At 34.1% G+C, this 15,452-nt stretch overlaps 1 protein-coding gene across 1 annotated transcript in view; it reads right to left on the reverse strand.

Annotated features, from left to right (window-relative positions):
- The window catches only part of NUP37 (nucleoporin 37), a 46,452-nt gene that overhangs the window by 17,360 nt on the left and 13,640 nt on the right, over positions 1-15,452 (reverse strand). The window contains exons 4-5 of the mRNA XM_025402928.1: positions 9,836-9,908; positions 7,875-7,969 (exon numbers count right to left, since the gene is read on the reverse strand). Coding sequence (XP_025258713.1) covers positions 7,875-7,969; positions 9,836-9,908 — 168 coding nt within the window. The remainder of the gene's footprint in view (positions 1-7,874; positions 7,970-9,835; positions 9,909-15,452) is intronic.

Genomic DNA, 15,452 nt, shown 5'->3' on the forward strand with positions numbered 1-15,452 from the left:
ACATGAATCTGTGTATTGATTAATTAAATGAGAAAGAAAGAATAGTAATACAGAGATGTAGTTATAAGGATTAGCAGGCACTTTACAATGTCACTGGTACACGAAAGGGACCCTCAACATTCTTAGACAAGAAACAGATTTTTCACTGAGCAAAACTAGGATTTTCTCTTAGTTCCAATCAATCAATTACTAAGTTAAATCAGGTTATAGATGATTCAAAGTAGGGTAAGCCATAGTGTGTTTGCTTAGTAAATGAGTACACAATTAGAAAGAAAAGTGAAACATTTTGCAAAGTGCTAAAATATCTGGTTTTAAGTGCAAAAGGAGTTCAGAGGTGGGGAACCATGTAACTGAAAGCCCACATCTAGAGATTAGATGGACAAATCTTTTCGGTGGGTATGGTAGGTTAGAGTTGGTAAATAAACTTTGTCAGTTTATGGTTGAGACTATGGAGAACTTTGACAGCTAGGCAAAAGCCTTAAAAGTGGAGACAACAAAATAGCAGGATAGTCGGAAGTAAGAATTTTGTAAAGGATACTTTCAGTATGTGTGTCCAAATATATTTAGAAAATAAGATTAGATTAATTCTTTTTTTTTTTAAACTTGAGACTACTGAGCAAGTAGTAGCTGTAGCAGTAGTTTTAATGTACTAGCAGTACTAATGATAAAATATTATTATTAGAAGTTTTACTGACTTCAGAGCAAGATTTAAGAGGGTGAAAATGAGATAATTGTACATGCTTATTATCTTACCCCTCAATAACTGAAAATAGTAAGTCAAAATCAGAGTTGATAACAAAGGCTGCATGTACTTTGAGGGTGGAGAGAGAAGGAAGAAGGTGCCCTGTTTCATACAGAACACTAATAAACTACACCACACAAAATTTAATCTATTATACATCTTCACAAAGCTTTGGGGAGGGTAAAAATCTTATCAATTTATATGCTGTTTCTTCATTTTGATTTCTTGTAATTGTAAACAAATTGAGCAGAAACTACAATTTATTATCACAGAGGTGAGAAACTGAGGCTGTCTCAGAGGACAATTGTTAACATCTCATTTAACTTATACAGACAGATAAATTTTTGAAGGATGGAAATTGAGAAATTTTGTCACATTTAAAAATAAACTTCAAAAATTAAACTCTCAACTGCAAAGAAATACCATATGTTAGTTTTCAAACAGACCATGTGTAATGATTTCATCTTTAAGGAATTCAGAGTAGAAGGGCTTTTTCTTTAACTAACATAAGCCTTAACACAAGCAACAGTAACACTACCCAGGAAATATTAGCATTTCATTTTATCCAAGAAAAATTTTGATAAACTTTACAACTTAAAATTTGACTATATGCTGAATACTAAAGCTATCAATAAGAGAAAGTACTCCTTTATCATTCATATAAACGGTCTTTCAAAATCTGGAAACTGTTTATGGATATGATTCCCATTTTACAATCCACTTACTGTAACCACATGAGGGCCACCTAAAGCAAGCTTAAATTACTATAGTCACTGATTTGGTGGTATATTTTATTAAGTACTTGTTTTGTATTTCATCTACAAGGGTATACAAAAAAGAACAAAGTATTGGCTACTAGAGAGTGATTTTTACCAGTAAATGATCATGTCAAGTTTTAGAAAACTTTTTCAGCACTTTACTGACTCCTACTCTATTACAGTCTTTCATTAACACACTATTTCATTGCATTGAATTTAAAAATGTCTGCAAAAGTGATAAACAGGTTTTAGTATAATTTTTGGAGAGCTCTTTTAAAGACAATCTCTATGTTCTATCACTGGAGCTAAAGTATTACCACGCTCAACACAAAGTGTCCATTTTATCCCTTTCTCAAGGCTTTTGTTAGAACTATGCAATAACTGATCTTTATTCAAAATGTTACAAAAAATTAGAGTGAGTTTTAGAAGACAAGCAGGGAACTTTTCCTGAATTTTAACTATAACACTATAATAAATCATGTAAATTATTCTGATTATACTTTGTACCCGGGCATGGTTTATGCACTCCTAGATGTGGATTACTTTCCAAAGAATGCTTCATTGGCCTGCCTTCAGAAGGCTCTCAGTTTCCTTTTTTCTGTTTCCCACAAGGACTATTATTAAGTACATTGCATATTTTGTGATCTCAGTTGGGGTGGGGGTGGAGGAAGAACACTTCACCTTAATTATGGATCTTAAAGACTTGCAAATGTACATAAACAGAGGTAATATGAAAAACACATAGCTTGCATGTGGTACACAGAACAAATTTGATAAAAATCCTTTTTCCTCTTGTAACATTTTTCAAACAACTATTTTACTGGCTTAGTCAGTAGCTTAGGTAATTTAGTATTCCTTTATACAGTGATTTGGTTACATTCCTATATCTTATTCTTTATTTTTTATATGCCACCCTTCTCTCATTCTTTTAAAAAGTGATCCCAGTTAGAACATGACAACTACAAATATTCCATGGCTTAGAGAAAGTGAATGGAACATTATATGCACACCTATATTTTATTAAACTAAAAATTCCCTGGTTACTAGAAATCAGTTTTCTTTCACCATAAACTTTTATCTAATATTTTAAAAGATTATTGAGGGATGAGGAGGAGGGATGGGATTTACTATTGATATCCTTTGTAGTTACAGTGAGTGCTAGGTCTTGTATTTCTTTTGTATCACCCGAAGTACTAAATATTGGGTATACTAAATATGTTTAATAAATACTTGTTGATCTGACTTGTTCTTACAGAATGGTACTGTTTCTAATATACAAGAACATCTGTTATTTGGCAATGACTGGGAATGAGATGTTCTGTATTAGTGAGTTTTAAAAAATAATAAGCTTAACCCATTAAATACTTAAATGACACTTTTACATTCTTTTGCAGGAAGAGATAATAATTTTTTCTAAATGAATATGCACTTCTTTACCTCTCAAATACCATAATAATTTTAGCCTTCTTTCAATGACACTAGGTCATAACTATGAACATAAGTATTTATATTTTTCTGTGCATATGCACATACAAACACACACATAAAGCATCAGTATTTGTATCAACATGTGTATATATGTGTACATATACATTTTTATATATACATGTATATGCACGTGAGTGCATTTGCATATGGTAGACATGATGAGGGATCATAAAGAAAATGGTGTAGAATATGAGGCTGAATGACTAGAAACTCCATGCTTTACTTGGGAATTTCCTTTATTAAACACATCTCTCAGACGCTTGCTGTTTCAGTAATGGCACCTTTTTCATAAAGATACATATTTCTTCATCAAGATATATACTTTTCTGTAAGTGTGTGTGTATATATATACTTCCTGTAAGAAAAGTATATATATACTTACTTTTTCTATAAGAAAAGTATATATATACTTACTTTTTCTGTAAGAAAAATGAAAATATATATATATTTTCATACAGAAATAGTAAGTATATATATACTTTTCATACTTTTCATACAGAAAAGCATTCTTTTACTACCAGAAGAGCATTTTTCTAAGCTCTTCTATTACTACCAGCAGAGTATTCTTCTAAGCTGTGTGATGTCCTCTACAGCAGCAAAGCATGGCCGAATCCACAAAATACCTTATTAGTGAAAGTCTAAAGTAACCTACTCCAGAATAGCTTTCCCTACCCTCCAGAAAAGTCTGTTTCTCAGCAGCAGTCAAACCCTCTGTTACTTAGGCATCACTGATACCATGCAGCTCTCTGTGGCAGCTTGCATTTTCTCCTCTTCTTTATCTGAATAACTGGGCTAATGTGGTATGAAGAGGGAACCTAACATCTTCATTTCAAGGATTGGTACTAGAGTGTGATGTCAAAGGTATCTTTAAAAACGATAAGTTCTTTACCAGCAGAAGATGGTAACACTTCTATAGACATGACTCTAAATACAATTCTATCAATTTTATGAAGCTATAACTAATGCTTGATTTTGATCAGAATGGACAGGTAATAGGAACATTTGCTTTTTCAATAACCCCAAAAGACTAAAATCTCTTAGAGAATCTTAAAGTAGAAACAGTATACTTCAGTACTTAAGAGACAGACTGCTATAAAAGGGGAATACTAAAAGAACCTATCCTATAAGGTGTTTGAGGATTAAATGAGTGAATTCATAAAAAATGCTCAGGATAGTGCCTGGTCACATATTATTATCTAAACCAATGAGCCTCAACAAGGGGTTGGTCCAATACCTAAGGGGCTATTTTTGGTTGTCCTGATTATTGGGGTGCCACAGACATTTAGCACATGAGAGCCAGTGATGCTAGTCATTTTATATGCCTTTTGAATGACTGAGTGAACTTTAGAAATCCCAAAAAGTAGGGACATTTCAAAAGAGATATTTTCTGCAATCTTCATTAATTATTTCATTCCATGGCATAACAGTGAATTACTTTGATACTGTACATATAAAAACTAGCTGATTTGCAAGAATATTGTCTTTCCTTATTTTTCCAACTTGACATCCTATGATTTATCTTGCTATGTTATTCCTATTTTGATTACCTGTATTTCCCTATTTCTCTTATGAGATTTAATTTCATTCTATTACTACTAACATGAGCTTTTATCCTACAACTGTAGATCTGCTCAGGGCTATGACACTGTAGAACTCCAGATGGCACTATTTACATTATACTCTACACAACTCATAAATCCTTGCAACTGTGCAAGTTGACTGCCTTGCCTCTGCCTTACATTTTCGTGTTATCTAATTTTTCTGATATCCAGTCTTATTCGTTGTAAAGAATAACAAAAGCTACCTCACTATGTCTTCATATGTAGTTGTATCTGAGCTTATACACAATGCATTATTATTCTATTGGTTTTCCTTTTATAGAAACATATAATAAAATTAAGGGACTATAACAATTTTTCTGTACTTACATATTTGGAAGGCTACATTTTCGGTGAGTTTCATTTAAAAAGGTGTGGTAGGCATTATAAAACGTTTGTTAGAAAGGCAGTGTTGGAACTGATAAAGACCGACTTTAATGAGAACTCAATTTTCTTATAAACTTGCATAGATCACAGAATAGTAAAACTAGATGGAATCTTAGATAAAATGTAATCTATCATCTTCCATAATAACATTTTATATTATCAGAGGTACTTTGGTTCACAGTATGACTCTTTATTCTATTTGATTCATAATTTGGCAATTTTCAATACAACACATACATTTCATGAACCTATTCAGGTGACAGATTGTTTTAAAATAGTGTTCCTAGGGCAAAATTCTGCTAGCTGATTGTAATATCGTGTCTTTCTTTGAAATGTCAAAGTCAAACATCAGAAAATATGCACAGATCAAAATATTAAGGTTATTTAAAAATTTTTTAAGCACTGAGTCTGCTCTTTACAGTACAGAATACATGTTGTAGAACTGCTCATATGATAGTCTCTTTTGTCACATATGTGATAATGTAAGAATATATAAGTGATATTATAAGAATCTTACATTATCACATATGTCCTCTCAGAATTCCTTCTTTTCTTGCTATGAGAGTGTATGATACTATCTACTCTTTCTCATTTTAAATTTGTTTTTATATGTGTTCTGTTTTTTTAAAAAATCTTACCTATATTGCTTAGGTTTTGGCCTAAGAGGTTTGGCTTTAATAACCAATCAGAGTTGTTTATTTTTGGTTGGTGAACTAAGCTGTAAAATCTAAAAATACTTTGATGTGCATCAACCCGAAAATCTCAGTGGTTTACAAAAATAAGCATAAATTTCTTGCACATGGGTCTATGGGAAGCTCTGTTTCCATAATGCCATATGGGTCCATATCTGCTCCATGTGTTTCTCATTCTGTGATTGGTAGCTATCTAGGACATGCTCATCTTATAGCAAATGACAGAGCACAGGAGGTCAAGTCAAGCCAGGCAAAACATTTGAAGCTTCTGCTGTGTCACACCTGTTAATGCTACATTGGCCTAAACAATTCACAAAGGAAGGGCCAATCAGGTGGGAAAATCTCCTTTCATGGGAGGGTGAAAGGAAAGCAAATATTTGTTGAACACTAATATCAACAACCACAGTCTGGCAAAATGAGAAACTTAGGAGCAACGTAGTGAGGTTTTAAAAAATTAGATTTATTTAAATGAAAAGACTTACTCTTTAGTTATGCCTTTCCTACTTTTTAGAGTAATAATGTCCTTTCTTTTATAAAATGATAATGGTAGAAGGCAGTAAACGTAAGAGTCTTATATTTGACAAAATAAAAAGTTATCAACCCTATGTCAGTCCCCTAAATTTTTAAATAATTTTGCTAGTGTACAAAAAAAACTGAGTCATAAGAAAACAAACAAACAAAAACATAGATACTGAGTGTGATCCTAGGTCTCTCTGGCTTTTGTTCACTATTCAGAGGCGATTCCTTGGCTTGCAGAGACACTCATTTTCCCCCTTTGCAGATTTCATTATTCCAAATGCTTATGATTAGGACAGTCTTACGTTTTAAAGGGCTGAAATGCCATTATTTATTTCCAGTGATTGAATTTTTACCTTAAAACAATTCCATTTACTCTTCAAGTCACTATACAAACTTGATTTTGTAGTACCTGGGGCTCTAGAATCTTAATGTCATGTAAATCTTTCATATCTCTGACATGAAAATTTTAACAGACAGTACATAAAGAATAATGGCCTATGACTCTATCACTTTAAAAAGATGAGCTATATTAAGAAGATTAAAAATTTAAAAAGTAGCTAGCAGCTTTACTTCTAATGTGAACTCATACATATTTAATAGTTTTATATGTACATAAGTACTAACAAATACTAAGGATTTTGGCAGAGTTTTATGAAACATTATGCAAAACAGCAGAGCAGCAGTTTTTCTCTTCCTCAGTATTGTTAAAGCAAATGAAGCAACTGACACCCTTCCAATGACTGATGCACTCATTCCACTCCTGACTTCTCAGCTTATTTCCACCTGCTATTCTTCCTTTTCATCTTGTTCTTTACTTGTAAAATTCTCCAGCTTTAGGCACTATTAAAATGTTATAGCTACCTCATCTGTTCTAAATTAGAGGGTGAGGTAGAAGAACATAATAGTTAAATGTATTGTATCTAAAAAAAAACTTACGTAGAAACTACTGATTTTATCAAAACACTAAATTTTCCATCAGTCTTATGTAGCAGATGAGAGTCATAGTTCATTATTACACACTAACTTATACAACATCTGTGAAGTAACTTGACAACTGCATTTTACTCCTACTCATCTTGTCCAATATTGAAGAATTTGATCCAATGTATGTTTGTGTGTGTGTGCTTTTTTTTTTTGAGATGGTGTATCGCTGTGTCACCCAGGCTGGAGTGCAGTGGCACAATCTTGGCTCACTGCAACCTCAGCCTCCCGGGTCCAAGCGATTCTCTTGTCTCAGCCCCCCGAGTAGCTGGGATTACAAGTGTGCACTACCATGCATGGCTGATTTTGGTATGTTTAGTAGAAATGGAGTTTCGCCATGTTGGTCAGGCTGGTCGTTAACTCCTGACCTCAGGCGATCCGCCCACCTTGGCCTCCCAAAGAGCTGGGATTATAGGCATGTGGCACTGTGCCCAGCCCAATATAGATTTGGAATTCATAAATGTGAAAATCTGAAATAAGAGATAAAAGACACACATGGGAGGCAAGGGAAGTTTTCATTAATGGCGATGAGGACTCATCTCACTGGTTTTGAAACTCATGTGTGTGCCATACCAACAGTTCAAATAAGGTATGCTTCTTTTACAACACTGTAGAATTTATATAAAAGTCACATTGTTTTCTCATTTTAAAAATGTAATTCTCATTAAAATGACAATTTAAAAATGTGGTTATAACATAAGCAACATACCTACAGGTGTGATCGTCACTCACACTTGCAATTTCTTGGCCTTCTTTGGGATCAAACACCAAACCATTAATGAAATCTGTATGGCCCTCTAAAACCTAACAGAAAGAGAAAGCTTAGTAAGAAAACAGAAAAATAACCTACAATATTCCTACATAATATTTTTGCTTCACTGCCTTAAAAGCTTTCACTGCATGTTTTTCTATAAATATTTCTTAAGCAATCTGCTATTTTTAAAGCATGATTTATACACCCACTTTTCTGGAAGGTTTATCTTGGAAAGAAATTGATCATTCAACACACTATTAGCTTAGTCTTTCTTTTCTAGTATGCATTTCTTACAAAAACACACACGCATTTTTATTGTACCTGTCCTCATATCACCTCCTTTCTCACTTATTATATAAAGCCTAAATAAAAATTAGAGCTAGAAAACTTTTTAGGGGTACTTTTTAGGGTACTGAGGGGTACTTTTTTAGGGTACTTTTAGGAACTTTTTAGGGTACTGAGGTAGAGTACTTCTAGGCTTTTTACCTTATATCTGTTGTTCTGCATACTCACTACTACTTAACAAACATACACAGGATGGACTTCCCCATCTAATGACTTCATTTACACGCTCAATGTGACTGCCAGCAGTGAAGACAGCTAGTTGTTATAAGCCCATAGTCATCACAAACACAAAAAATCTTCTCGACACAGAAGCAATAAATGAGAAGTTGCACAGTGGAGGACTGTGTGAGCAGGTAAGGCTCAATCTGTCTAAATCTTCATAGTTGAAATGCTAAATAGGCCTGTCAGATAATTACTTTAATGGTTATCATTCTTTCTACCTTTCCTTCTTTCCAAGAACTCAAATTTGATCTCAGTTCTGAGGTTATTAAAGCAGTTCTATATAGTACTGCTCACTATGTAGAAATGTAACATTAAAAAAGAAAAAAAGGATTTGGGTCAAACATTCCTGAGCAACTTTAACAAACCCAGGTCCTCCAAATCATTCTCCAAAGCTTCTGTCACAGTCTACAAGACAAACTAAATTAACAGTAAATGTTTAATGTGTATTATAACTAGCATATTAACTTTGGATAAGTCAAAATTTTATGTGCCATTTATATACTTGGTTATTTCTGGTACAGCCTTAAATTAACCAATCCATACAGTACATTAAGCCCATTGTAAATAGCTTACAGCATATTTTTTTTACTATTTTCTAAATGATTGGAAAAGTTTATAATTTATCTTTGTTTTATAACAATATTCATATTTTGGCTTATTAGAAAGCCAAGAAGGCAATACCATTCTTATAAGAAAACATGATGCAATTTCAACCCAATCTGAGGGTTATTATTATAGTAACAGAAAACACATATGGCGTTTACTATGTACCAACATTATTCTAAGTGTTTTATATGAATTTGCTCAGTCAATGCTCGTAATCCTATAAGGCAGCTGCTATGATTACCCACATTTTACAGGTAAGGATATTAGCACAAAGAGATTAGGTTACTCAACCAAGGTCACACCATTACTAAGTAATAATACTGGGGTTTAAATGCAAGGAATCTGGCTTCTGTGTCTGTGCTCTTAACCACTTTGGAATCCTGCCTGTGCTATGCTGTACCGATCATTTGTTCCCATGAAGTTCAACTCTTACTCTATGAATGGTCATGTCTATCATACTCCTACTATATCCAACTGTAAATTTCTAATTCTTTCTTATTTGTTGTTCCTACCTAATATTTCAATAAGAGATATCAGATTTATAGTCATTATTAAGAACCTAGTTCTTAGTAATATAGTAAGCTAGTTACTATAACCTATAGTAGAGTAAATGAGACCCTAAATTATATACTTTAATGATGACCATAAAAAGCCATTTTAAATTGGAATAAATCCAATTAAAAAAGCAAAAAACAAACACGTTTTAAAATAAACTCTAAAGATGTAGACAGTTGTCAACATACCTTATATTCATTTTTATCTTGAAGATCTGAAGTAAATAATCTAATTTTCATATCAGCAGCTGAAGTACAAAATCTGGAAGCAAAAAAACAAAAATATACCAATTTTCAGCCTTTGTAAGTGAAAAGTCTCCCCTTTCCCCATCCTTCCCTCCAGGTCACTGAAGCTTTTATCATAACTCATAATCATGCTTTTTATGGAGGGGGAAAGAAGACTGTTGTGGCTTTATTGTAAAAAGTATTATACAGCCATCACAGAAAGTAGGAGTCATATTATTTTATTTTGAGAACATACAAAAGGTTAGTCTATTCTGGATTTGCTTTTTCAATAATAAAAGTATAGAATTTTACACTAAATCAGCACTTGAATTTAATTTTAAATGTTTTCTTAAAAGCAAAAAAGGATGGATTTTAAAAAGTATCTTCATTTTAGCCAGGTCAACAAGAGATATTAAAAATATTGTTATACATCTACTTTAGTCTTTGCCCTCTTCTGTTATCCATAATCCTTAGTTTTTTCTATTCCTCCAAATAAATCAGATGAAGTAAGATACTATTTTTATAACTATAAAAGCTGATACATTTATACCTACTAAAGGCTGGAGTATTATTTATACTTTAAACATTTAAAACATGTTTTTCAGTAATCAATGGATTATTAAATTAAAAAACAAAACCTAAGCAGCAAACCCTCCTTTTTTTTTTCTTTTTTTTGAGACAGTCTTGCTTTGTCACCCAGGCTAGAGTGCAGTGGTATGATCTCAGCTCACTGTAGCCTCCACCTCCCAGGTTCAAAAGATTCTCCTGCCTCAGCCTCCCAAGTAGCTGGGATTACAGGTGCCCTCCACCACACATGGCTAATTTTTGTATTTTTAGTAGAGACAGGGTTTCACCATGTTGGCTAGGCTGGTCTCAAACTCCTAACCTCAGGTGATCCACCCACCTCGGCCTCCCAAAGTGCTAGGATTACAGGCATGAGCCACTGCGCCCGGCCAATAACCACTTTTTAAACTAGTTTACCTTTAATCCTAAATTTTCTAGATTCGCAGGATGTGAGACAATGGCTGAGAAAAAAATACAAATTATATACTGAAAAACAAAAGTTTATTTTCAATTCTTTGGTAAAAAGAGTATCATACACAGATCTAAATTCATTCTTTAGTTTGACTACAGTGAGCCATTTTTTTCTTAACTAAAGGCTCTTAATCCACAGACCCTGATGTGTTGGTAGACCTTTGCTACTACACCCCTTTCCAGTAATTTGTCAAGAGTTGTTAGAGAAAACAGATCAAAGCCACCAGGGAATGATTCTTTGTCCAAGGTCTTCTCAGAGGTAAAATTAAAGTGGTAGTGGAATAAAGCATGTTTTCTTTCAAGAAATGTCTACTCAGGTTCTTTGCCCATTTTTAAATATAACTGTTTTCTTGTTATTGAGTAATTTGAGTTCCTTACATATTGTTGATATTAGCCCCTTATCAAGATGTATGATTTGCAAATATTTTCTTACTATCTGTAGGTTGCATCTTCACTCTGTTGTTTTCTTTGCTGTGCAGCTCTTTAGTTTAATACAATTCCACTTGCCTAGTTTTGCTTTTGTTTCCTGTACTTTTAGGGTCAGATCCAAAAAAATCACTGTTGTGGAGATTAATGTTGTGAAGCCTTTTCTATTTTCTTCTAGCCATTTTACAGTTTAAGGTCTTAGGTTTAAGTCTTTAATCCAATTTCAGTTGATTCTGCACATGGGGTGAGATAACAGTTTAGTTTCATTCTTCTGCATGTGTATATACCATTTTTTGCAACAACATTCATTGAAGACACTGTACTTTCTTCATTGTATGTTCTTGGCATCTTTGTAAAAAATTGATTGACCATAAATGCATGAATTTATTTCTGGGCTCTCTATCCTATTCTATTGGTTGAGGTATTTCTTTTTGTGTTAGTACCATGCTGTCTTGAATACCACAGCTTTGCAATATATTTTGAAATCAGGTAGTGTGATGCCTACGGGTTTGTTCTTTTGTGCTCAAAATTGCTTTGGCTATCTGGGGTGTTTTATGATTTCATATAAATTTTTAAATTGATTTTTCTATTTCTGTAAAGAATGACATTGGAGTTTTGATAGGTAGGCACTGCATTAAATCTGTGGATTGCTTTGAGGAGTAAGAACATTTTAACAATATTAATTCATCCAATCCATGAACACAGGATATGTTTCCAATTATTTTTGCCAAGTTCAATGTCTTTCATCAATGTTTTATCATTTCTGTGTACAGATCTTTTACCTCCTCAGTTAAATTTATTCCTAAGATATTTTGATGCTTTTGTAAATCATATTACCTTAATTTCTTTTTCAGATAGTTCATTGTTAGTATATTAGAAAGGTTACCGATTTTTGAATGTTGATTTGCATCATGCAACTTTACTGAATTCATTAATCAGTTCTAACAGTTTTTTGGTGGAGTCTTTAGCTTTTCGGTATATAAGATCATGCATCAGGAAACAGATAATTTAACTTCTTCCTTTCCTATTTGGATGTCTTTTAATTCTTTTTCATATCTAATTGCTCTGGCTAGGACTTCAAGTACTATGTTGGCAAAATACTAGCAAACTGTAATCAAGAGTACATTAAAAAGATTATTCACCATGATCAAGTGAGACTTATCCCTGGGATGCAACAATGTTCAACATACGCAAATAAATATATGTGGTTCACTTTATTAACAGAATGAAAGACAAAAACCACATCATCTCAACAGATGCAGAAAAAGAATTTGACTAAAGACAACATTATTTCTTGATAAAAACTCAACAAATTAGGTATAGACAAAATATTCTGCATCACAATAAAGGCCACCTGTGACAAGCCCACAAGTAACATCATTCTTAATGGTGAAAAGATGGTGGTCTCTCTTTTAAGATTAGGAACAAGGACGTCCATTTTTGCCACTTATATTCAAAATAATACTGGAAGTCTAGCCAGAGCAATTAGGTAATTCTATTTTTAATTTTCTGAGGAACCTTTGGAATGTTTTTCATAGCAGCTGCACCATTGCTACATACTGACCAACAGTACAGAAGAGTTCCAATTTCTCTACTTCCTGGGTCAGCATTTGTTATTTTCTGCTTTTTTGGTAGTGGCAATCCTAACATGTGAGGTAACCTCTCATGTGGTTTTGATTTGTATTTCTTTAATGATTAGTGATGTCGAACATCTTTTCATATGCCTGTTGGCCATTCATATACCTTCTTTGGAGAAATGTTTATTTAAGTCTTTTTGAATCATTTTTAAATGGGATCATTTATTTTGTTGTGGTTGAGTTGTGGAAGTTTTTTGAATACATTCTGGATATTAACCCCTTGTTAGGTATATGGCTTGCAAATATTCTCCCCCATTCTGTGGGTTGCCTTTTGACTCTGTTGACTTTCCTTGCCATGTACTCGTTTTAAAGTTTGATTTAGTCTCATTTGTCTATTTTTGCTTTTATTGCTTGTACTTTTGTTATCAAAACTAAGAAATAACTGCCAAATCTAGTGTCATACAGCTTTTTCCAGATCTTTTCTTTTAGGAGTTTTATAGTTTCAGGTCTTAGGTTTAGGTCCCATTTCGAGCTCATTTGTGCAAGGTCCAATTTTATCATTCTGCATGATACTCAGTTTATTCAACACCATTTATTGAAGAGACTATCCTTTTCCCCATTGTGTAGTCTTGGAACCTTTGTCAAAGATCATTTGATGGCTATGTGAAGGTATTTTTCCTAAGTTTTCCACTCTGTTCCATTGGTCTACATATTTATCTTTATGCCAGTACCATACTGTTTTGATTACTGTATAGCATTGTAATACGATTTGAAATAAAGAAGTGTGCGACCTTCAGCTTTCTCAAGATTGTTTTGGTCATTTGGGGTCCTTTGAGATTCCATTTGAATTTTAGGATGGTTTTTCTGTTTCTGTAAAAGTGCCACAGAGATTGATAAGGACTTCATTGACTCTGTAGAGCTTTGGGTAGCATAGACTCTTTAATACTACGAAATCTTTCAATCCATGAACACAGGCTTTCTTTCTATTTATTTGTATCTTTCATTTCTTTCTGCAATGTTTTGTAGTTTTCAGTCTTTGGCTTCCTCGGTTGTCTAGTGAGGGTTCTTATGAAAGGGGATACCATGCACTACATTAGCATACAGTTTATTTTGCACCTCTATATATTTATATATTGCACAAGAATGCCATGGTCGGGTGCAGTGGCTTATGCCTGTAATCCCAGCACTTTGGGAGGCCAAAGTGGGCAGACTACTTGAGCCAGGCGTTCCAGACCAGCCTGGGTAACCTGGCAAAACCACATCTCTACAAAACAAACAAACAAACAAAAAACAATTAGCCGGGTGCAGTGGCGTGTGCCTGTAGTCCCAGCCACTTGGGAGACTGAGGTAGGAAAATCTCTTGAGCCTGGGAGGCGGAGGTTGTAGTGAGCCAAGATCACGCCATTGCTCTCCAGTCTGGGTGACAGGAGCGAAACTCTGTCTGAACAGCAAGAATTCCATATTATCTTTAGCAGGTTAAAAAGTGCCCTCAGGCTGGGCACAGTGGCTCCCGCCTGTAATCCTAGCACTTCAGGTGGCCGAGGTGGGCGGATCACTTGAGGTCAGTTTGAGACCAGCCTGGTCAACATGGCGAAATCACATCTCTACTAAAAATACAAAAATTAGCAGGGCATGGTGATGTGCACCTGTAATCCCAGCTACTCTGGAGGCTGAGGCAGGAGAATCACTTGAACTTGGGAGGCTGAGGTTGCAGTGAGCCGAGATCACGCCAATGCACTCCAGCCTGGGTGACAGAGCGAGGCTCCCTCTCAAAAACAAAACAAAACAAAACAAAAAACAAAAAAAAAGTGTCCTCAAAAAGATAAGTCTATCTGCTAACCCCTGGTAACTATAAGTGCTGCTTTATTTGAAAATAGGGTTTTGCAAACATGATTAAATTAAAGGATACTGAGATGATCATCCTGGATCTAGGGTGGGCCCTAAATTTAACAATGAATGAAACACAAAAAAGGATAAACACAGAGGAGAAGGAGGTATGAAGGGTAAGAGATTGAAGTGATGCATCAACAAGGCAAAGAAAGTCAAGGACTCCTGGTCACCAACAGAATCTAGAAAACAGGCATGGAATGAATTCTCCCTCAGAGCCTAATAAACCAACCCCACTGATAATGTGATTTTGAACATGTGCCTCCAGAACTGTGATAATAAATTTCTGTTGTTGTTTTAAGTTATCATGCTTGTGGTGATTTGTTATGGCAACAGTGTGAAATAAATATACCCTCATAAATCGTATACAAATATATGACTGTTTCATTAAATTGCTTAACAGATGTTGAGTATCAAGTTATCCCCTAAAAATCTGCCATATTTTAACAAGATTTTCATTTGATTAACCATGTCAGCCTGGTAGTGGCTCTACTACTTTTTAGCTATGCAACTTGAAGATGGCATTTAACTACTCAGGGCTCAGTTTCCTCCTCAATAAAGTAAAGGAGACTGGATTAGTTTACTTCTAATGCCCTTTGTATTAATAAATGAAAACACTCTATCAATCTCATTTTAAAATGCAAATGTACACTCTT

Source organism: Theropithecus gelada, chromosome 11 (genome assembly GCF_003255815.1).
Source record: "Theropithecus gelada isolate Dixy chromosome 11, Tgel_1.0, whole genome shotgun sequence".
Lineage (NCBI taxonomy): Eukaryota > Metazoa > Chordata > Mammalia > Primates > Cercopithecidae > Theropithecus > Theropithecus gelada.